The 25,562-nt window shown below is 44.4% G+C and overlaps 1 protein-coding gene across 1 annotated transcript in view; it reads left to right on the top strand.

The window, feature by feature from the left end:
• The window catches only part of LOC311248108 (cGMP-dependent protein kinase 1-like), a gene marked incomplete at both ends in the record, with an annotated part of 81,384 nt that extends 56,354 nt beyond the window's left edge, over window positions 1–25,030 (top strand). Inside the window, 3 exons of the mRNA XM_084339058.1 lie at window positions 7,640–7,729; window positions 21,997–22,138; window positions 24,863–25,030. Of these exons, the coding sequence (XP_084195184.1) occupies window positions 7,640–7,729; window positions 21,997–22,138; window positions 24,863–25,030 (400 nt within the window). The remainder of the gene's footprint in view (window positions 1–7,639; window positions 7,730–21,996; window positions 22,139–24,862) is intronic.
• Window positions 25,031–25,562: the final 532 nt, after the last annotated feature.

The raw sequence follows: 25,562 nt of genomic DNA, 5'->3' as shown, positions 1-25,562 counted from the left end.
ATGACATGACGTACCGTCGCCTGGGGGCCTATTGCTTATTAACGTTAGGTTATGACTATAACCAAGTTCTGTTAGTTAGGGGCGATGCTTGGCTTCGCCTTCTGCCTTCTGCACTATCTCGCGTACGTGCACGCGTACTGAATAAACCACAAATGTACCTCTAATACCAGTATTAGTCTGACCACACCCCTCATCAGCTTACCTTCATAAGCAGGTGTGTGGTCACCTGCTCTCCTCCTTCCCAAGCTTTCACCACAAGGTGAGGTCAAGGGCTGCAGCGGCCGTCCGAAGCCAAGCATCGCCCCTAACTAACAGAACTTGGTTATAGTCATAACCTAACGTTCTGTATCGTTAGTGGCTTAGCTTGGCTTCGCCTTCTGCACAAGGGAGGCCAAGCGGAGCCACTTGGCTGACAAATACACCCCGCTGACAGCCCCCCAAAACCATCAGAACAGGGAGGGCCGAGCCCCCCCGACCCCCCCTAATGGAGGGTAGCCCCCCTATTAGGGACGTCACGGGAGGGCGACGGACCCGACCGTGCGAAGAGGCACTCAAGCAACTCAACGCACAGGGTGAGCAGACCGTGGCTTGACCCACGACTACACACACGCACAACCCGCATGCCACCCGGGAACGAACGGAGGAACAACCTCGTTACTGCCCCCAGAATCACGGGGTCAAGGGCAAACCCAACCCCGTGGCAAGGCCGTAGCAGCGGAGCACGAAGGAAGACCCAGACCCACCAAAAGGACTGGACTCCCTGGAATGGGGGCCCGGAGAAGTCCATGATGCCAGCATCAAGACCCCACCAGGTGGGCACGTAGTGCCCCGCCCCCCACATCGCCAGCGTATTCGGACAAAGGCCCCTCAGTTACTGCACCTGGTATTCCCAGGCGGAACCAACCAGGCCAGTAAGCCGAGCGGGCCCCGTCCCCCCAATAGTACACCGCCTGGCACACTGACCCTGCAGAATAGGCAGTCAGCATGGCCGTAAGCACACAAAAAAGGTTAACCAACGGAAGCAGGCAGCGCACCGGGGAAAAACCAGGCAACAGGCTGTTAACCCTAGCCTGGAGACTGCGGACGAGACAGGCGCCAGAGGGGACAGCTGAACACAGCCGCCCCGGCGGAAGGAGCGTAAGCTGGCGGTGTTGCATGACCAAGCCTCCATGTAACAACCCCCACCCAGAGGGGTCGAGGCAGAGAAGGCTGACACGATTGGCAGACGTCATGAACGTGCAGGGGCACCCTCAACCGGTGAACCCGGGAGTTGACACTGCTCCAACACACCAGGGAACCAACCACCTCGGTGTTACCCAATGCGGTGGTCGTTCCTATAACCCCTCAAGAAAAAACTCCAAAACACACCTGCGGGTATACACCGGCTATACCGCAGTACAAGTGTTTCAGTTTCCAAAAAGGGTTAACCCAGGCCTACGGGTCGCAAACATCACTTCGGACCGGGCCTGGCGGTACGGGAAGCACAGGGTCACCAGAGGAGGTCAAAAAACCACCCCCACAGGCCCCTCTTCGCCATGCGTGAGAGAGGAGCGAAAAACAATGGAGAACCAGCCCCTAAGCACACCGTACCTGGTATTCCCCGGCGGTCTCCCAACCAAGTACTAACCAGGACCAACCTGTGTAGCGGCCGAGATCCGACGAGATCGAGCGCGTACAGAATGGCATGGCTGTAAGCCATGACGACAGTGCTGAGTAAAAAACATACCCAACCAGGGTCTCCATAGCGCTTAACCCTGTGACACCCAGACCGACCTGGCATTTTTCCCCCTGAAAAAAGCCCAAGTCCCTCAGGGTACCAGAACAGCAGATCTGCATCCCCGGCGGACAACGGGTTCAACTGATCTGGACCAGCGTGACCAGAACCAGTCCCGTGCCCTAACCACGCCGACATGCCCCAGGAAAAGGGCAGATATGCGTGTTGATCTTAACATGAAAAGAAGGCGCCACCCAGACGTCGGGACGAACCGCGCCTGGTGGCCCACCCCAAGGGCGTGAGACCCCACTACATATGTTCAGATCCATCCCGTCATCATCCCCCAGACATGAACGAGGATCCGTCGACAACCCACCCAGGTCATGGGATGTGGTCGCCGGAAGAGGAAAAACCCCCATCTCAGTTGCTTTATAAAAACGCTGTTTCAACCACAAGCAACTAAGGCGTGCCAGTCAATCGCCTGTTTACAGCGAGCTAGCACTATACGTGCGTCGGGACACACCCCCATCAATGAACAGGCTATTTAGACCTGCCATTGAATCCCCAAGGCGCCCAGGGGAACGACAAGAGGGGTGTGACACTCCCTAACTCCAACACTTCTGGAATAGAAAGAAGGAAGCATCAACAGTATGTATCCCAGTCTACACAGCCGGGGTAAAAAATGTTCACATTTTTACATCCCACCACCCTCCCATAGGAAAGAGACGGGGATCCCCAGAGAGACTTCCCACGCGAGCTGTACAGATTGAAAAGAATATATTGCACCTTGAGCCATGTAAAAAACTGGTTTTAGGGCCTCCGGGGAAGAGGCACCGAACCCATACACACTCAATAAACGAATTGAATCGAATATACATACAATAGAAAAGGACCCTTCTAGAGGGTCCACTCACTTTGACAATCTGAGGAGGAAGGCTCTGTACTCTGATGGAGGCTTCCTCACATGGATCACATGGAAGAAGGAGTCCGAACTCACAGAAGGCCTGAGTAGGCGCTTGGTGAGGAGGAGCCCTGACCACCCCCCCTGAAAACAGATCCATCACATGGACCTGAACAGCACACGGAAGTCCTACCAACAGAGACGCGCACGGTGACGTACTCTATGGCGGGGGAATTCCTGCGGTGCACACGCCCAATATACCAGGCCGTGGGACCAGGAACTCCCTCCCCCCCCCCCCCCCCCCCCCCCCGTAACGTGCCGAACCGCCACGTGACGGGAACCTTGAAGGACAGGGGGTGTACCCCTGACCGACAGAACAATGGGGAGAGGAAAGGTTACCAGTTCACCCCTTTACGACCCCACACCCATGATACGACGTAACGACAAAAAGAGAATATGACACAGTCATAGTCAGCTCTATGAAGCGTTTCACAGCTCCACACAGCGCACGAGCTAACCTGCTATCTGATTTTTACTAAGGAAAAACACAGAATAGAGAGGGCTCTAAGAACCCCGGTCCAACATACACATGTGCTTCTGTGGCCAGTACAACCCAGTTGTAGGTCACATGACACACACAACCCATCATCATCACAATGAGAGAATACATCATTCTTGATTAGTATCGACCACAGGCCTTGCTAAGCACACGACAGCAACCAAACCAATTTCCCTTTAGGAAATAAGTTTCTCCAGCAGATTTAGCACAACCTCAGCAATCAAGCTGAGAGTTACATCGTATCCCTACCACACAAAAGACACAATTAATGCACAACATGTCTGATAGGAGGTGATAAAGTCCCCAGGGAACCGGGGGGGGAAAAACACAATCCTCCTATTTTACCCTCAACACGGCCAGTTAAAACAGGAAAACCTGTTAATGTGTGAACTCACTGTCCATTGTCATTACAGTCTGAGAAAGAACATTCTTTTACTCACTCGTCACCAAGCATAGCTTCATAGGTTAGTTGCCTTAGTAGTGAGTACACGGTACACATAAACACCATGATGTTTCTCACACAACAACCAGATCAATACATCACGACCTGCACGGAGAAGCTACTGCCAGTGACAAAAACAGCTCACACACAACCCGCAACGTATCTCAAATGCATTGCAACAACACACGTTTTGGGAAAAAACACCGTCATTCACAATACATTTAGCAAGGTAAAACCAGAAGACGTGTTATGAGGGTCTGGCCAACCCCGTACCTGCCCGGAACGCAGATCAGCGAAGTGCAGTCATAAGCCACCGTAGAACACAGCCCTCTTTGTTGACGCAATCCCCGTCTAGGCTCAGGCAGGGTTGACGAACATCCCCTGTCAAAGATGACGTCGTGGTCAAGAGTGTAAAACATGTTAAAAATCAAAGCACGTTCAACAGAATAGCATCAAGCTAACGGCTGCTCCAACCGTTCTGGTGCTATCGCTTCCGCTCGCGAGACGCCGATCTACGACGCACGCGATCAGGAGCGAGCTCCCGGCGGCGCGCGAGAAGCCTAAGCTACCCCGCGCCAGGCCACCGACCGGCTAACCGTAAGCTATGAACATGTAAACAATGACATAACACTCACCCAGACAGGCCGCCGTTCTGAACCCTCCTCACTTTTTAAGAGAAAAGAGAAAACAAGACGTCAACACCGCTTCACAACGGTGACATTAACACGTCCGGCGGAATCAGCACAGTACCAACTGGCCTGTATAGCTGACTTTGAACATGAATCTGCCGCTATCGCACATTACATGCACATATCCCCTCGTGAAGGAATACTCTCATTTGGATATGAAAGATGGGGTCTTAACACGGTGACAGAGAGAATCCACTCGTCCAGAACACACAGGGATCACCAGTGTCAATGGTCGCGGCCCACTAGTTAAAACTATAATGGTCGCCAGACCAAGGCCTTCTGTCGCCTAGACGGCTAAACAAAGGACCCTAGCCTGGGTCCGGTTTCCATAAACTTTGTCTAGTAGCCCCCATAGCACTAACAGACAAGTGGAGCCCGCCAGCAAACACTACTCACCCAACCTGGAACGCACCGCTCCTCACAACAGCGGCATGTCCGACAGTTCAGCTGTGGCCTGACAGGTTTCACCCCAACAAACACAGCAAGGAACTGCAGTTGAGAAGCATGCAGCGGCGTGCTCCCAATACGAAAACCGGTGGAGGGTTTGTAGAATGATCATCATCTTCTAGACACTCCAGTACGAAGACAATATCGCCGTATTTTCTCGAAAATAGTGAGAGAGAAAATAAAGATATGATGTCAACGTATCCTTGTTTCCCAAGCTGTTCCTAATCCAATTTCTTCCATCATGGTGTCAAGTGTGGGGATCTACCGAGGCACCTCTTCCTTGTGGTGAAAGCGAGAAGGAGGAGAGCAGGTGACCACACACCTGCTTATGAAGGTAAGCTGATGAGGGGTGTGGTCAGACTAATACTGGTATTAGAGGTACATTTGTGGTTTATTCAGTACGCGTGCACGTACGCGAGATAGTGCAGAAGGCAAAAGGCGAAGCCAAGCTAAGCCACTAACGATACAGAACAGCGGAGGAGTGCTGCCGAGTGCTTCCACGTTTTCCCTGATTGGCTGCGACACGCCCCGCGGCAGGCGCGGCAGCCGCGGAACGGAGCGGCAGAGCTTGCGGCATTATGTAGCCATAATCCGCCATGATTTTCATTCGAAGCTTAGCTCACCTGGCAGCACTGTGGTCTTGCGGTCCTGCGGTCCGTTGGTGACAAGTTCGAATCCCATCAATTTTTTTTTATTTTTTTTTAACGTGTATTCTTTCGCCGGTTAAGGGTGGGCATGGTTAAGGTTAAGGTTAAGGTTAGGCATTGTTTCGGAGTTGGTTAAGGTTAGAGCGGTTAAGTTTAGGCGCTGTTAAGGAGCTGGTTAAGGTTAGCGTTTGTCTTAGAGAATGGCAATAGACAGCCTATTTCCGCACTGCCGCTCTCTCGCGCTGCCGCGTCACATTGTCACATTCTTGCACTCCTCCGCTGTTAAAAAGCAACACGCCGCCTGGGGGGGTCTTAACCTGTTCCACCCCAGCCAAATTTTTCGAAAATTTGCCTATAAGTACATACCCAAGTAAAAGGGAAGATTGCTCCAGTTCTACAAGGACCATTTGCATGTTCTTGGTATCTAGGAACATCTATGGAACTCAGGGAATGTATTCCCAGTGTTATAAATATTGTGTCTGGTAATATGCTATGAGTAAATTGTGATGAAACAAAGGACAATATGAATTAAGATTTTTCTTTGCATCTTTGACAGTGAATAACACCATGATAATAATGACCAAACTTAAAAAACTGCCACGGACCTCGTTCAGTACCCTCTTGATATCATGTGTACAAGAAATCGAAGGAAATTAATAAAGGGAAGATGATAAAACCGAAGGTTCTGTAGATACAGTACTGAATTCTCCCATCCGGACCAATGCAATTTGAAATATTATTATAGAATATATGCTTATACATTACCTTATTATAGCCAATTCGCACATTTATATATACATATAGTATCTTTCAAATGCCCGAGTTCAATTTGGATTTAGTATCACCAGGCGTGCATAATAACAGATACTGATATCTACTGTAATCGACTGTACTTTTTTATTTCCCCCACAGTGCAACCGTTTTGAAACAAATTTCAGATCTAATTGTTCCTACATGCTAACAATAGGGAGGAGAAACTAACTGCGTTTCAATATTTGTCAAAAACGTTACCTTTTGTGGCTTATTATCGCGAATAATACCAGTTATTGACATATTCATAATTCAACTCTGAACTTTGAACCCCCATAGAACTTGAAGGGAAATGTAGTTCGAAAAAATTCCAACGCTGATCCACAGCTATGCATGCCCTCGACAAAATGGCCACAAAAAAACTACAATTCCCATGGTTCAAAATTTTCAAAATGGTCGCCGTCTCTGTGCCTGTTTTCTTAGGCAGTTAGCCTCTGGTATGCATGCCATTAGCGTTAGCCACACTTCTAGGCCTCTTTTCTTTTGGAAAGAATGATAAAACAAATTATAATATATATATATATATATATATATATTTCTTTTTGTATTGTATTCAGCCGAACGCACAATTGGAGGGGGGCTCCCCACCCTCCAGAACATTTACAACAAGCGTTGCAAGGGCAAGGCTAAGAGAATCATTAAAGACTCCAGTCACCCGAACAACTGCCTCTTTGAACTGCTGCGGTCAGGCAAGCGATACCGGAGTCTCAAGGCGAGCACAGAAAGACTCAGAAGAAGCTTCTATCCCCAGGCCATCAGGCTGCTAAACGAACAATGAACACTACACAACAACAACCACCAAACGCACATAGCACACACATCCACACGCACACACTCACTTTAAACAAACACACTGTAGCATCCACTCCACACACTTTATAGCACACACCCACTTTAAACAAACACACTGTAGCACCCACTCCCCACACTTTATATTTATTGATGAAGGATTGCACTACAACTCGTACACCTTACTGTAAATTGTACCTAAATTGTACCTCATCCCATTTCTGCTTTGCACTATATAGTACTGTACATTAGTACACTGCATAGTATTGTATATTATTATATGGTAACTCAGAACATTGTACATATGTCTATACCGAACACTGTGACCTCATTTTCTTCTTCTAAATTACATGCACTATGTTATTTGATACTATCTTGTCTAGCACAGTCTCTGGAGCGTAACAGTAAGAAGCATTTTGTATGAAAGTATTCTGTACTTCTGTATGACAACTATTAAAGAAACTTGAAACTATTTGACTAAGAGGTTGGCAGTCGACTACGGCTCCTTTCGACCGATTAGTCGACCATTCAACTAATAGGGGTCAGCCCTAATTTATTCCACTCTATGTTAATTTGCCCGGCTGTGATATGAAGTTAGCAAAGTGTAGCGCTTCAAATACAATCTGTCCTCTTCTCTCCAGGCTCTATCAGACTTTCAGAGACGCCAAGTATCTCTACATGCTGCTAGAGGTCTGTCTAGGAGGAGAGCTGTGGTCGCTGCTGAGAGACAGGTGTGTGTGGTTGTGTGTGTATGTGTGGTTGTGTGTGTGGTTGTGTGTGTGGGTTGTCATTGGGTATTAAGGAGTTGGCACATGTAAACACCATGTCCCATACATGTGCTTCCTATAGTCTAAGTAAGACAGTGCAAGAATATTAGGGAACATACACAACTCTATGTCAAATCCAAAATCCAGAGCAGCTAAAACTCAAAATTGTGACGTCATCAAGTATAAAGTCTGAAGCTGCTCCATAGACAATGAATTGGGAAAGATGGTAATAATGACGACACTGAGCGCAGCCAGGGGAATTTATACAAAGTACATTTCCTGTTTCAGATCTGAGAACACAACTATAGAAGCCCATCTGGGTGTTAAAAAAGCAAACAAATGTTCTGTGGGTGCACACAATCAGAAATCAGTCTCACATCATTTGTCTATGCAGCTCCAGACTTTATACCTGATGGCATCACAAGTTCCAGACTTTATACCTGATGACATCACAAGTTCCAGACTTTATAACCGATGACATCACAAGTTCCAGACTTTTATCACAGAGGCAGTGCTGACATTTCTGCACGAGGCAGAGTTGTACCAGAGGATATAATGTTATTTTATTTATTATTATTATTGTGAATTTCTTTTGTGTAGGCCTATGCGTATTTAAGTTTTTCTCAATTGTGGGCGTAGTATAGAACTGAGGAGGGCAGTAATACGCCATGTTGCGTTTACACTGCCGGAAAAAATAAAGAAGAAGAAGTTCCAGACTTTATACCTGATGACACCACAAGTTCCAGACTTTATACCTGATGACACCACAAGTTCCAGACTTTATACCTGATCAAATCAAATCAAATTTATTTGTAAGGCCCGACAACACACGTTAATGTCCCCATGGGCCGTACAAGTCTTCTTTAAACAAGTCAAGAAGAAACAGAACAGAACAAGAACACCATAAGGTCCAACAAATTTAAAATAAATGCAAATAAATGAAAGAATGCAAGCACTCCCAGACATACCCCACGTGAAGGTAAGGAAAAACTCACTAAAACCTAACAATAGGGAAAAAATGCTCCACAGGCAGTGTGGAGGAGAGAAACCTTAGAAGGGCCATTCAAGGGGGGATCTCCATTCTTAGATGTCTAGTAGTGTTGCAGACTAACAGTTGGTAAGCATGCACTCAAGTGTGTAGTGAAACACAGATGAGTGCATGCAATAGCAACTGAACATTTTGAAAGATTAAAGATAGAGCTGATAGCAACTGAACATTTTGAAACATTAAAGATAGAGCTGATAGCGAATCTATTTGAGGCACAGGGGCGACGCAAAGAGGGTCGCGTCCTCCCCATCTTAATCACAGGACATTCAACACTCCGGTCATTGCTCCGAGACAGACGGAGACAGGGAGATAGGGGGCGGCGCAGAGAGGGTCGCAACCTCCCCGACATCATCGCAGGACGTCCAGCACTCCGGTCACCACTACGAGGCCGCCGGAGACAGGGAGACAGGAGGGCACGCAGAGAGGGTCTTGCATCCTCCCAGCCTTCATCACCGGACGTCCGACACTCCGGTCAGCACTCCAGGACAGAAACTCACAGGGAGACAGGGAGACAGGACAGGCGTTAGACAGCTCGCGTCATTGTAGTGGGCGGACATAGCAATAGATACAAGTGGTAAGCATATATGTGAATAGAGTAGATATATGAAGTAAGCATATTATGTGAATAGAATAGAAGTACTTAAACCAGCAATGAAACCGCGTTGACAGGCCAGTTGACAAGACCACGGACAGACAACGGTAAGTAGCTGATCCATGGCCTCAGTGGTGCATGTAGAGCAGTCACTGCAATCTTGGCCAAGACCCCGAGGCATCCATCACCTTAGTCAGCACTAGGAGACAGGCACTCCGAGAGATGGGGGAGGGAGGGGGGGGGGAGTTAGAGAGTTCCCATGTTTGTGGTGCTGCAAAAAAGCAGACATGGGGGAAAATAGACATCCTAACTAAACTAGACAGATTAATCTAAAGGTCAGTCCCCGACCAGGTGAGATCAGGGTAGGTTGAAGGAGAGAGAGAAAAGATGGGTCTTAAGCAGGGATTTAAAAGCTTCGACAGAGCAGGCGCCCCTGATGACGGCAGGTAATTTGTTCCACAGGTAGGGAGCGCGGTAGACAAAGGCTATGTGGCCAGCGGATTTCTTTTTAACCCTAGGAATCGATAGAAGCCCCGCATTTTGTGAGCGCAGAGCACGAGCGGGCGAGTATCGGGAGATGAGATCGGATAGATAGAGCGGTGCAAGCCCATTTAAAATTTTGTAGGTGAGGAGTAGCACTTTAAAGTCAGATCGGGCTTGAATAGGAAGCCAGTGTAGGGATGACACCACAAGTTCCAGACTTTATACCTGATGACACCACAAGTTCCAGACTTTATACCTGATGGCATCACAAGTTCCAGACTTTATACCTGATGACATCACACGTTCCAGACTTTATACCTGATGACATCACAAGTTCCAGACTTTATACCTGATGACATCACAAGTTCCAGACTTTATAACCGATGGCATCACAAGTTCCAGACTTTATACCTGATGACATCACACGTTCCAGACTTTATACCTGATGACATCACAAGTTCCAGACTTTATACCTGATGACATCACAAGTTCCAGACTTTATACCTGATGACATCACAAGTTCCAGACTTTATACCCGATGGCATCACAAGCAGGGGCGTTTTTAGGGTTAGAAAACATTGGGGGCTTCAGCCCAGGGGGGTGGAGGGGGGGGTAACCCCCCCCCCCTTTTTTTTTTTTTTTTTTTTTTTTTAAGCACAGAAATATGCAATTTTAGATTAATTAGAGATGAATACTGAATAACTAGAATCATTAGAGGTTCTCAAAGTGAGGTCCAGGTCCATGAGAGGGATATGGGCAGTCCCTAGAAAATTCAAAGTTAACAGGACCAAATCATCAGTTTCTTATTTATTTATTTATTTAGCCAGATAAAACATTGATCTGGTCCAAGAAGCCCCAACAGGAGTACAAATATACATATATACACATATATATATACATATAATATATATACATATACTGTACATACATACACATATACACCAATAACAAAATAAAAACACAGTTAATTGTAGATACACAATCAGGTTTAAGCACTATAAAAATGCAGCAGGTGAGTTCACCTGTCTTCAACCAAAATGGAAGGAGAGTGAAGTACTGTACACAGAGAACATGAAAATATACAATACATTCACCAAACACTACACAAGACAACCAATGATGCAGACTGATGAAAATATACATTTTCTCCCATTTTCCCAAATCAGTCAACATGGAGAATCACAACAAAAAATTATCTTGCCAGGTCCAGCTAGGCAAAGAGATAATGTCTAGTATTTTCTGTTTACATTTTTTCAAAAAAAAATTGTGTTACTGTAATTTTAACCTGTACTGGATACAGTATTTTATGTTTGTCTGATATTTGCTGAGCTTACAGTGTTATGCACATAGTAGCATGAAAACTGGGACATGTATTGTTGTGATTCTCCATGTTGAAATGTTGACTGATTTGGTTATATGGAGAGAAAATGTTATTTTTTTCATCAGTCTGCATCATTGATTTGGGTATATGTAGATAAATAAATTATATTTTCATCAGTCTACAGCATTGGTCTTGTGTAGTGTTTGGTGAATTTATTGTATATTTGCACATTATCTGCGTACTTCACTTACAGTACTCTAATCACTGATAAGTAGAATTGCTAAATGTGTTTTAGGTTAAGCACAGCAGTGTGTGTAACTGGTTCAAACAGAATTAAGTCATTATGTAACGTGTGTTTCATATGGTAACAAAATTAGTGTATGGTTTTGACAAGTGTTTAATTTAGCAAAGGATCTGAGGTGTTCTGATAATTGTGTGTGTGGTTGTGCTAATTGTGTGTTTTGAAACACCGGGCCCCGTTTTCAAAATCATGCTTAGGCAATCGAAAAAAAACTATTGTGTGTTTCATTATATACATATGTTTCAGTCTTCTCATTAAATAAATATTCGCTTTTTGGGTCTTTTCCTGCCTTTGGTCCGCTTTGCATTCACATCACAAATGAACCGCAGCAGGGTTCACTTGCAAGAGTGAATGAGCTTTCACACCACCCCAAACCAACCGGACTATCCGAGGTTCGATTAAAGCTTATTATAGGACACTGGACATGGGTATGGATGGCTCCAGGTGCTGCTGCGTTAAAGTGCACATCTTCAATATCTGTACTATTTAAAAGCACAGTGCAGGACACACTCAAAGGTTATCGCACATCAGAGATGGCAGTGGACATGTATGACAGGACAAAGGCCATATGTAATGGCCTTTGGATTGAGGAACATACTACCAGCCAAAGGAGGAAGCAGAAAAGGATGGACGAGTATGTAGTTGAGTCATCTTGTGGCACAAGCTCAGACCTCAGCTCAGGAGATCAGCTGAGACAGAGACTGTTCTATCCAGTCGTCGACAGAATGCTGCAAGAGCTTGAGAGCAGGTTCTCATGAGTTGGATAACAATTTATGAGAGGCATACAGGCATGTTATCCAGCCTCAGACCAGTTTCTCTCAGTGGAATTGCTGCAACCCCTCGCCACACATTACAATATCCAACTATTGCCAGAGGAGATCACAGTTGCAAAGTGTTTCCTGGTCAGGACAGGCAGAGATGCAGTCCCTACTATCCAAAGTGTCTTTTCCCTCCTGGATGATAATAATAATAATAATGCATTTGATTTATAAGGCGCCTTTCAGGACACTAAAAAAAAAGTCCACAAATCGGTGAATGAAAGAATTATAGGATCAAATGAAAACTACTTACTAAAAATGTTTAAAAGTACTAAAAACCAACAAAAAATACCAAACACTAACAAACATTCAGCACAGACAATGGGGATGCTGACAAAAAAAAAAAAAAAAAAGTAAAAAAAAAAAAAAAAAAAAAAAATGTAAACAATTTTTTTTTTTTTTTTTTTTTTAGATCCGGGGCTAGGAGAAAAACATCCCCCAGGGCTAACGACGCCACTGATCACAAGTTCCAGACTTTATAACCGATGACATCACAAGTTCCAGACTTTATACCTGATGACATCATAAGTTCCAGACTTTATACCTGATGACACCACAAGTTCCAGACTTTATACCTGATGACATCACAAGTTTGAGTCTTACTCCTCTGGTGTCTGGCTTTGGGAGAGAAGCTCATGTTCCCAAATGTTGATTCAAATATAAATAGTAACAACATCAGAGTAACAACATCAGAGTAACAACATCAGAGTAACAACATCAGAGTAACAACAACAGAGTAACAACATCAGAGTAACAACACCATCGAGTAACAACAGCAGAGTAACAACATCAGAGTAACAACATCAGAGTAACAACATCAGAGTAACAACAATACCATAGAGTAACAACATCAGAGTAACAACAACACCATCAGAGTAACAACAACATCAGAGTAACAACATCAGAGTAACAACATCAGAGTAACAACATCAGAGTAACAACCATAGAGTAACAACATCAGAGTAACAACATCAGAGTAACAACCATAGAGTAACAACATCAGAGTAACAACATCAGAGTAACAACCATAGAGTAACAACATCAGAGTAACAACATTAGAGTAACAACATCAGAGTAACAACATCAGAGTAACAACATCACCATAGAGTAACAACATCAGAGTAACAACATCACCATAGAGTAACAACATCAGAGTAACAACATCACCATAGAGCAGGGGTGGCCAACCCGCGGCTCGCGAGCCGCATGCGGCTCTTTGCCCGTCAATGTGCGGCTCTTCTTTTTAACTATTTCTTTTTCATTTTTTTTATGTCACTCATTCCATAAGGACGTAGAATATATATATATATATTTTTTTTTAATGGTCCATTTGCATGTTCTTGGTATCTGAATCTAGGGACATATATGGATCAGTGTCAGAAATAGTGTGTCTGTTACTAGGCTTGAGTAAATTGTAATGAACCAAAGGAGAATATCAATTCCATTTAAAAAAATATATATATCGCTGCTGTCGGGACAAAACCTCATAACTCCATTTTTCGATTTTTTTTAATTATTATATAAATCAACTCCGTAGATCATCCTCCATATGTGTGTGTGGGTTTTACAAAGTTTAAACAATGGAAAAGCATTAAACCGATCATCTGTCTAAACCTCCTAACTCTATTCACCCTCAAATCTGTGTTAGTTTTTTTCATCTGCTGAAAAGTTGGGTTTTTGGAGTTATGAGGTTTTGTCCCGACAGCAGCATCTTTGACTGTGAATAACACCATGCTAAAATTGACCAGACCTGAAAAATTTAAGCAAATGAATAAAGGGAAGATGACTAAACAGAAGGTTTTGTAGATACAGTACTGAATTCTGCCATCTTTTTTATAATGTAAATTTCTCCACCACTTTTTCATCGTATTGCAACACCGTTTTTTGCAAGACGTTCACAGAAAGGTAGAGAAACTAACTGTGTTCTGTTTTATGGCAATAACGTTCAGGTTTGTGGGAGATAATCCCAAAAAATAAGAGAAATAAAAAAGTAAATCCAGAAGTCAGATGATTGACAGGGGCTGGTGTGAGCTGGGTAGGGTAGTTTTTCTAAATTCGAAAGCCCTGAGTCTCTTCCTTCAAAAGACTACACTCACTTTTGGCTGTGCCACTTCCTCCTGTCAATATGCGCCGGTTTCCGACTCAATGCCCTGAGATTTCTATAATCTTAATATTCCACTGATAACAGTTAAAATAATTGGTAAACAAACGTAATGCTGAAAATATACACTTTTACTGTATATCTCTGGCTTAAGAGGTTAACCCTGGGAGGCCCAAATTAAAAAGACATTAGCAACTTCAGAGGCCAGAGGGTGGGACATATAAACACATTTACTATCAAATTGCATTGTGAGGCTGAACAACAGGACCACTTGACTATACATGTGCTTAACATTTTTTAAATAAACATTCTTTTTTTAAATGGCTAAAAGTGATTTTGTAATTTTGCAACCGTGGGTCTCACAGGGTACTTTTAACCCTGTGAGGCCCAAATAAAAAAGACATTAGCAACTTCAGAGGCTAGAGGGTGAGACCTATAAACACATGAAGGGTGCCGTGACTGAAAAAAAAGGTTGAGAAATGCTGGTAGGCCTATATGGTGTGGCTCTTTGTGGTACCACAGTAATTTTTGTGGCTCTTAGTCTCTGACTGGTTGGCCACCCCTGCCATAGAGTAACAACATCACCATAGAGTAACAACATCAGAGTAACAACAACACCATAGAGTAACAACATCAGAGTAACAACATCACCATAGAGTAACAACATCAGAGTAACAACATCACCATAGAGTAACAACATCAGAGTAACAACATCAGAGTAACAACAACACCATCTATGTAACAACATCAGAGTAACAACAACACCATAGAGTAACAACATCAGAGTAACAACAACACCATAGAGTAACAACATCAGAGTAACAACAACACCATAGAGTAACAACCAGTGTGCGATCCATAGCATGATCTTTGGGTGAGCCGCGTCGGGGGGGGGGGGGGGGGGTGCGCGGCGCGCCTCTCAGCGAGGAGTGCTCAGGAGTCGGACTGTGTAATCGCAGACGTTACTAGTCTGTAGCCTGTAGTAGGTAGAGTAGAGTTAGAGTAGACAACTCACTTACCGTCCGGCCGTCTGGACGGTCTGGGCTGGGCTTCCACAGCACATTCCATGATAAAAAAATTCCGATCGTTGTAATACTAATAATAGTCCCCACGGCCACCGGAGTAGCACCAGCCGCAGGTGTAATTGCGCCTGTAGATGATCCGATTACCGCCTCCTGCTGCTCTGTCAGCTTCACTGTCTTCGTGAAACCAAAATTGGTTAGGCTTACTTGTTTTCGTTTAGACATTTTACTGGCTGTCAAAACGATCACTGTCTGTGTCAACAAGTAACAGCCACAGCACAGGTTACATACAAAGTGGGTCAAGTTTGATGTGTGCCGTGCAGGCTGCAGCGCCGCCACGCTCCGAATGGTAATTGCAAGAATAGCATGCATGTTGCCATATTACGTGTGAATTAGTGCGCAAATCATTAATCATACATCCAAAATAGCATACGTTTATTATTATACACGATGATGATACAGAAAATTACAGAAAAATTAGAAATGCATGGCAAAAGTAGCATTTATTTTCGCAAATCAAGTTTGCAGGGGAGCTGATGTCTGATCTAGGGGAGCTATAGCGGACCGAGCTCCCCTCGTGGATCGCACCCTGGTAACAACATCAGAGTAACAACAATACCATAGAGTAACAACATCAGAGTAACAACATCACCATAGAGTAACAACATCACCATACAGTAACAACATCACCATGATGCAGATATGGCAAAATTTCTCTTGAAGTAATAAGTAACGTATGCTATTTAAGCTACATAGCTGATGCTAACACCAATGCGAATGAAGTCACTTTAACGCTTCTGTTAAAGCGGCCACATTGTTTCCAAATCAGCCAGATTATAACTTTAACTGGGATATATATTCTAGTATAATTCTAGTGTCCAGAATATTAATGTAAATGCACCAAACTGAAACCTCTTGAATGATCCGTGAAACCCATCGAACAGACTTTGACGTCCGTTTCTTTTTTCAAGATTCAAGATTCAAGAGGTTTATTTGTCACATACATACCAGGGCATACAGTGAAATGTGGGTGGTCGTGCCCGCATCGATTTTGCAATCATACCAATAATAAAATAGACATAAAAAACAGGTAATAAGAAGACATAAGATGTGCATGATAAAATTCCTGAGAAGGCACTGGGTCCTATGTACACTACTAAATGGTAAATGGCTGCTTTTTTATATAGCGCTTTTATCCAAAGCGCTTTACAATTTGTTACTTACATATTACCCATTCACACACCGACGGCGGAGGCAACCATGCAAGGTGCCAACCTGCTCATCGCAATTAGGGTTAAGTGTCTTGCTCAAGGACACATCGACACGCTGCCCAGGAGGAGCGGGAATCGAACCGGGAACCTCCGGATTGCCAGACGACTGCTCTACCTCCTGAGCCACTGTCGCCCCGACTACTACTACTATACAATATACAGTTTTAACTCTGTCATTATGCTATACTTACTATATCTAAACTATACTATACAAGAACCACCTCGGTTCTTTCCTTAACGGGGCCTTTATATTCCTCATTCCTTTAACACAATGGCGCCCGACCACGGAGATCTCCGTGTTTCGATTCCACCCGTTGTGGACAGAAGCACGGATATATCCGTGGCAATTTTTTTTTGCTTTTATTCCATTTTAATAACCTATTCAAGGTCGCCGAGCGGCACTGCAGATGTACCCTACTCTTTGAATTCGCCAACGTGCATTACCGGCCAGATCCTCTTAGGGGCGCTGTCGCAATAATGGAGTGTGCCCTGTGGCTGAACGGTGGACAATATTCTTTTTACTTTCAATGGAGTTTTCAGTTAGCTCGATTCTGGATGTGCAGCCTGTAGCTTGGATTACGTTTTGGATCTCAGATTTCACTAAGGGGATTTATCATCAGCCAATGGACATATCGATCTACCAGATGGCGATCGATAACGGGGAAATGCTTTGGGGGATCCCACCGGCCCACGGTAAGATCTTTTTCACGTAAAGTACATCCCGATCGGGCCTTGTTTTGATAGCCATCCATCCGATCAATGAATGAGGCTAATGAGGCTAACGCGGTTATTGGTAATCAATAATCAGAAACGACGTCCCCCGCCCCCCCCCCCCCCCTTTCATGCATACATGCTTGAGGATCGTGCCGATCATATGCAGTTTGAGTTTTAACTGTAACATATGTATAACAGAAATGCCATTGGATATAACGTTAGTAGCTATTAGCCCTTTATCTCGCCTTCCAGGAAATATACTAGACCAAATCCCGTATACCGCTTATATTCACGGCGCTATAAAATGAGAACGTATTGATGACATTTTTTTTTCTTTAAGCCATTTTGAAGGGACGGTTTATGGTCTCAATTGACAATGAGAATGGACAGATAGAAATACTATAAAGCAGGGGTGGGCAATTATTTTTCCCAGGGGGCCGAATGAGCAACTGAAAATATGTTGGAGGGCCGGGCCAAAATTCCAAACTCAATTATGCATAATATACAATTTATTTCTATATAAAAAGCAGTAAATGGCATTGTTTTGACCCCTGGTAAGAGTGTATGTTATTATTTGGCAATTAAAAGGTGAGGTTAGCTTTCAAATAGAATTTATTTCCAAAATGATAAACAAAATGTGAAACATTAATAACAAAGGGCATTTTGAGTTTCATATACTATTGAAACAAGGATTTTCTTAGCTTTCTAAAGACATCACATCATCTTATAGCAAAAATAAACAAGACATGTCACTGAACTGTGTAAATAAAAGTGTCCCAGTTTTGTAGCCTTTTTTACTTTACATTTACTTTTTTATTAAACATTTAATGTTTTCAGAACTGTGCAAAAAAAAAAATATATATATATATCAAGTGTCCCATTTCACTTGTTATATTTCCACATTTTAGTGTTCTTCAGTTTCAGTTTTTTCATTCAGTGTGAGAAATCCAGTCTCTGTTGAGCTTTAACAAGTCCATCAAAGTCAGGTTGCATGTCTGAGGTGGAGATGCGAAGCACAGCTGCCAGATGTTCATCAGTGAGAGAGGATCTGTACCTGGACTTGGTAAACGTCATGACTGAGAATGTCTGTTCACATATCGCTGCTGGCGGGACAAAACCTCATAACTCCATTTTTAATATATATATTATTTTTATATAAATCAACTCTGTAGATCATCCTCCATATGTGTGTGTGGGTTTTACAAAGTTTAAACAATGGGAAAGCATTAAACCGATCATCTGTCTAAACCTCCTAACCAGGGCCGCCTGGGAGAAATGCGAGGCCCTGTGCGAGATTTAACGCGAGCCCCCCCCCCCCCCCCCCAAAAGGTTAAAAGGTTTTTTTCATACAGTCAACATATTCTTAAATAATAGCGCTGCCCGAGGCGGGGCATGATACAGTCAACATATAGCAAAAGAGAGAGCGAGAGAGAGCTCCCGTTCTACAGTCAATATACAGTGTACAGAGAGAGAGAGAGAGAGAGAGAGAGAGACACATTAGAAAGAAATTGAAATGCTATTTGGCCCTAAACAGAGAGTACACAGTGGCAGAATACCTGAGCACTGTGACTGAAGATCCTTGACTATACAGACTCAGCGAGCACAGCCTAGCCATCGAGAAAGGCCGCCATAGGCAGACTGTGTGTGTTAGAAAGAGAGAGAGAGAGAGAGAGAGCATGTGTGTTAGAGAGAGAGCATGTATGAGAGAGAGAGAGAGAGAGAGAGAGAGAGAGCATGTGTGTGTGTTAGAGAGAGAGCATGTATGAGAGATCAAAAAGGACAAAGATCAACACTTAAATCCAAAGAGAAGAGGGTCTATAGAGAAACCAAAGCAGCAAGGAGCCAATGGCCGACATCAGCTAAATAGGCTAGCCAGGTACTGTGACACACACAGCTTTGGCCAACGGCCCAACGCTACCCAAGCTACACAAACGACCAAGACATTCACACACAGCACATGTCGTATCTCCAAATGTTGTGAAGTAGCATATGTTTTGCCTGGAAAAAAACATCGTTATTAACAAAACATTCAGGAGGGGAAGGAAGGAAGAGTGGGGTAATGACATTTTCATTAATCTTACCTGCACGAGGAACGCAGGGCGAAAGGCCGCAACACAGGTCTCCACGTTGACGAAAGGCCTCTCGCTGGCGGGACAAAAAGAAGCTATGGCCAGAGCCTTGTCATGGTGCAGGCCCGACTACATCTTCTGTCAAAGGGCCTGCTATTCTCAAGGCTAACTGATAGCATCAAACGAACGTTCCCAGCTGACGCTAAACAGCTAACTGGCTAACAGTTAGCTCAATCAGGCACCTGGCACACACCGTTAGCTACTAGTAGTATTAGCTAGTCGACCAGTTTGGCTCCAGAGAGAGAGAAAGAGAGATAGGTCAGGTCCACGGCGGGTATATAATCATAGGTTGACTCACCATAACGCAGTATCAACGCCGGCGCCAATGGTAAAGTTGGAAGGAGACTTTCTTGGCCCACGCCACGGTGTAATTTCTTCTTCTTCTTCTTCGAGTACTTTCCGGCAGACTGGACACCTTTCGGCGTATTGCTGCCTAACAGATTTATCTGCTCACAAGTTCTCTTCTCCTTCTTTTGAAAAGACATCCACTCGCCTCGCCTCGCTCCTCTGAATAGGTTAGCTAACGCTAGTTAGCCTTTAGCTAAGCTAGCTACTAGCCGACATCATCATGGCTATACCATGACAAGGCTCCGGCCATTTGTCCCGCTAGCGAGAGGCCTTTCGTCAACGTTCCTTGGTGACCGACCGACTGATAATGATGATAATGACCGACCTCTTTCTTCGTCTTGGCATAGTCAAAAGCTGCACGTGCGAAATAGTCAAACGCAGCTGACTCACGCGGCGCCGGCGTACTACTACACATGATGTAAGTAAAACCACTCCCTTCGTTGAAACCAATAGTATGTTTGCTGCAGAACCCCAGATGCTGAGCTCCAATAGTGAGTATGTCTGCAGGACTGCAGACCCAGGAACAAGTCAGACACATTCTACAAACGTGTCTAATGTGAAATATATAAGCATATAAGCAAAACTAGATTTTAGGTCTGTGATGAAAAAGGGCCTCGCGGGAAGGGGGGCCTCGCAAAAAAATAAAAAATAAATAAAAAATAATAATAATTTTTTTTTTTTTTTTTTTTTTTTTTTTTTTTTTTTTGCGAGGCCCCCCTTCCCGCGAGGCCCTGTGCGACCGCACTGCTCGCACACCCCCTGAGGCGGCCCTGCTCCTAACTCTATTCACCCTCAAATCTGTGTTCCTATTTTTCATCTGCTGAAAAGTTGGGTTTTTGGAGTTATGAGGTTTTGTCCCACCAGCAGCGATATGTAGGTGGATCCAAAGAGAACCAACATCTTCTGAGCATGTCTCCTCATGTTTGGAAAGTTCTCCTCCTTGAGAGCAGAGTAGAACTCTAGCAGTGATGCTGACTTATAGTGCTCTTTCAGTAGTGAATCAGACTGCAGGTCAATGAGTTCAAGCTGAACAACTATCAACACTGCAGGTAAAGGGAGAGGAAACCAGCTGCATTTCATCCTCAACCTTTTTGAAATCTTGAAAACGCCTTGAAAATTCATCATGCAGTGCTCCCAACATGGATGAGTACCTGTGCCGGTGATCAGCTGATGGTTTGACTTCTTTCAGGGTTTTCATGTGTTTGAGATTGTTGCTGCCTAGTTGCCTTGAAATTAATTGCAACTTTGTCATGAAGGCTTTCACATGGCTATGCATTTCATGAGCAAAAATGCCCTTGCCCTGCAGTTGTGTGTTCAGTAGGGATGGGTACCGTTCACATTTGAACCGATACGGTACCGGTACCTGTGAATCGATACCGGTACCCAACGGTACCTTTTTTCTGTACTTTAGTCTCTAAAAATGTAATCTACCTACCTCAGTTGTGAAAAAAATAATCCAAACTTCAAATAACCACACTTTCGACCGTTTTTGGCTTGCCCCGACTGCTTTGTTGTTGAATCAAGTCAAATCCTAGGTAAGCGTATATTGTGCGTGTGAACGCTGACATGAAAAGAAAAAAGTAAAAAAAAAAATTCTATATTTTTTTATTTTATTTTTATTTTTTTTATTATCATGTAATCTTTCGCGGGCCGGTCAGAATCAAGGCCCGCGGGCCGTACAATGCCCAGGTCTGCTATAAAGTATAGATTTAGCTCTACAAACAGCCCCACGTCTGTTTACATTTGCCAGTCCTCTAGAGATTTATTAGACGCATCCCAATGGCCCTGAATGTGTTAAAGTGACCTTTCCATTTTGTTTAAAGTGACATTTTGTTTAAAGCAATTGCTGCATGTGTGTTGTGTGTGTGTGTGTGTGTGTGTGTGTGTGTGTGTGTGTGTGTGTGTGTGTGTGTGTGTGTGTGTGTGTGTGTGTGTGTGTGTGTGTGTGTGTGTGTGTGTGTGTGTGTGTGTGTGTGTGTGTGTGTGTGTGTGTGTGTGTGTGTGTGTGTGTGCGTGCGTGCGTGCTCGTGTGTACTTGTGTGTGGAGTGGTCAGTGTTCTGATGGCCTGATGGTTTCTTCCAGGGGCTCGTTTGACGACGCCACCACTAGGTTCTACACGGCCTGCGTTGTGGAGGCTCTGGCCTTCCTTCACTGTCGAGGAATCATCTACAGAGACCTCAAACCAGAGAATATCATACTGGACCACAGGGGATACGCCAAGCTGGTACTATGAACACATACAATATACTAGCACACAGGATACATAGACACGCAGTCAGCAACACACTACAGTTTTGAATGTCCTCTGTCTGAAAGATGCAGCACAGTCTCCTCTGTTTGGTACATCAGTCAATCGAGAGGGTCTGAAAAGACAGGGTCTGAAAAAGACCACGTGTCTCTCTCTCTCTCTCTCTCTCTCTCTCTCTCTCTCTCTCTCTCTCTCTCTCTCTCTCTCTCTCTCTCTCTCTCTCTCTCTCTCTCTCTCTCTCTCGGTGCATGCTGGGAATGAGATTGGAGGGATTGGAGAGGTTGGAGGTTGGAGGTGTAGTGAGTTTTTTCTATCTTTATCTGTCTATTTTGTTAATTTGTTTATGGGATATTGTAATATAAGTGTAGTGTTGGTTTGCTGTGTGTTTTGGTGTGTATAGGGTTAAGTGGGAGTGTTTTGTTTGTTTGGCCGCATCGGCCAGGCTGTGCTGCTGGATGACGTCAGACGCCAATATGGACTTTTCTAAAATTGGTAGAAAGCATGGTATTAAGATATCTGTTCCTAATGTATCAGTAGAGGACTGCAGTTTGGCAGTTGGAAGTATTGTTGGACATAAAAGCATTAAATCAGCTGCGAAGATGAATCAAGGAGTAGTGATTTTTCTTGACTCATTGGACAAGGTGCACACACTGGTTCAATCGGGGATAAGTGTTGACGGGGCTTTTCTTTCTGTAGAGCCGCTCTCCACACCAGGCAGAAATGTCTTTATTTCCAACGTTCCGCCGTTCATCAGTGATGAACTATTGAGAAGTCAACTAGCACGACATGGGAAGATAATTTCCCCTATAAGAAAAATGTCGTCGGGATGTAAATCTCCGCTTTTAAAGCATGTTGTCTCACACAGGCGACAGGTTTTAATGATTCTAAACAACAGCGGAGAGGAGCTTGAGTTGGTTTTTAAGATAAAGGTTGATGAGTTTGATTATGTGGTTTTTGTGAGTTCTGGTAGTTCGGGGAAGTGTTTCAAATGCGGGGAACTGGGTCATATCTCCCGCGATTGTGCGGGGAGAGGGGCAGGGCGACCTCAGCCCCAGCCCCCCCAAGAGGAGCGCGGGGCTGAGATCAGCGCAGGTAGTGGTACAGAGGAGGGGGGAGTGGTGCAGCGCGCAGCAGAGAGCGGTGACGACAACAGAGTCCCGCTGCAGAACGCCAGCAATGTAAATAGAGTCCTTTTGCAGACTGACAGTAGCGCAGCAGATAGTATCCAGCTGCAGGGCCACAGAACCGGTGTAGCAGGTACGACGCAGAGCCTTGGTACAGAGGAGGGAGGAGTGAGGGAAGCTGCCCCCCCCTCAACTAGTGGCGACTGTGGGGTAACAGGGGGTGGTGCGGGTGGTGCAGGTACAGAGGAGGGAGGGGTGGGAGACGCTGTTCCCCCCTCAACCAGTGGTTGTGTAGGTAAGGAGGTGGGAATCGGAGATGCTGCCCCCCCTTCAACAAGTGGCGAGGTAACAGAGGAGAGCAGAGGTTTTTTTGTCCCCCCAAGCCCAACACCGCGTCAGGGTAAAAAAAGGAATCAAAAAAATTTGACAAGTGAAGTAATAGGGGAACATTTGAATGTGGTGGACAATGTACACAGTCAGACAGTGGATGGCGTGGTGGGAAGTGATGGAGGGGTGGGCTCTCAGGATAAGAAAAGAGTGACAAGTTTGATCATAGACGACTCAGGTTCCTCTCAGTCCAGTATGGACGAGGATGAAATTGAAAAACAATGGGGGGATGACATCTCAAGTGTTGAGGAAGATGAGTTCCCAAATGCTTCTCAAGTGTCTGATTCACAACGGAAAAAATGTTATGCAGTCAGGCAGATACAGAAGTTCCTGCACACAACAAAAAATTTGAGAAGTGTCAAAGTGGAAGATTTTTTTGAAGATTTAGAGATGTTTATTTTTTCAGCAAAGACTCAAATGAGGTCGAAGAACAGTGGGGGGTACACTGCCCAGGAAGTTTTTAGACTGAGGAAGATTGTTCAGAAGCTCAGAAAACTGGATAATATAGTGTTACCGTGATAATGGAGCTTCTGATGTGTGGAGCCCGGCTGGACATTCAGGAAGGGAGTAGACCTGGGCTTGGACAGTGTTTGCAAGCAGTTGGGACAATGACACTGAAAGATGTTGTGAATGTAGCCGGGTCAGAGGAAGTGGCTTCTTTATTGGGGCTGAGGACGGCCTGTCGCAACAGGGTCTGTCTGGACGATTGGACTGAAGCGCGGAGCGTCGGGGAACAATACCTGTTGCAGGATTATGTCGGTGGAACGGAAGGTCCTGATGAAGGGGATCTTTTTTTTCATGAGCTGGATATAAAAACTGACACAAATGGACTGACGGGACCTTTTTGGGTTGCTCATATGTTGTTCATGACATATTATGTGTTGAATGGAAGTATGGATATTTTCTTGTTTGGGTGGAGCTTCAATGGTTTTTTTGTTGTGTTGCAGACGGACAGGTGTATTTTAGCATTTTTTTTGTTGTGAGATCTCATGTGGTTTTAAGTGTGATGGGGACGTATGTTGCCCGATATAATGTGTAGTTCGTTGTTTTAATTGTATTGACATACACATTGTACATTGTAATGAGAAATATGTAAATAAATGTTTTTCTAAAATCAAATCTCTCTCTCTCTCTCTCTCTCTCTCTCTCTCTCTCTCTCTCTCTCTCTCTCTCTCTCGGTCCCACGTAGGTGGACTTCGGTTTTGCTAAGAAGGTGGGCCTGGGGAAGAAGACGTGGACATTCTGCGGGACCCCCGAGTATGTGGCCCCCGAGATCATCCTGAACAAGGGCCACGACAGCTCGGCAGACTGCTGGTCCCTGGGCATCCTGGTGTACGAGCTGCTCACCGGCAGGTAGGCCGGCCTTACCACGACATCATCTTTCATTTGATTTGATTTGAAATAGGGATGTTCGATATTGGCTTTTTTACCGATATCCGATATACCGATATTGTCCAACTCTTAAATACCGATATCAACCGATAACGATATATGCAGGGTTTCCCCCCCCCCCCCCCAAAACACAACATTATGCATACTTTTCACAATAAATAAAATAAGAATTTGTTCTTACTTGCTTGCCTGGGTAAATAAAGGTTAAAGAAATGTAAAAAAAAAAAAAAAGAAAAAAAAAATCTTTTTGAAAAACGATAATTTCCGATATTACATTTTAATGCCAATATCGGCCGATAATATCGGTAGGCCGATAATATCAGACATCCCTAATTTGAAATCTTTATTTCGAACATGTAAATACAAACAATATAAAACAAAAACAAATCATTGATCCCTAGCAAAAAGAGAACATAACTCAATTTACATGTTCGAAAAGGAGTAGGAAGAAGTATACACTTATTTAATCCTACCCCTTTTCCACTACTCAAAATTAA

Source organism: Notolepis coatsorum (genome assembly GCF_963971535.1).
Source record: "Notolepis coatsorum genome assembly, contig: SCAFFOLD_241, whole genome shotgun sequence".
NCBI lineage: Eukaryota > Metazoa > Chordata > Actinopteri > Aulopiformes > Paralepididae > Notolepis > Notolepis coatsorum.
This window is presented reverse-complemented; position numbering and strand designations above follow the sequence as displayed.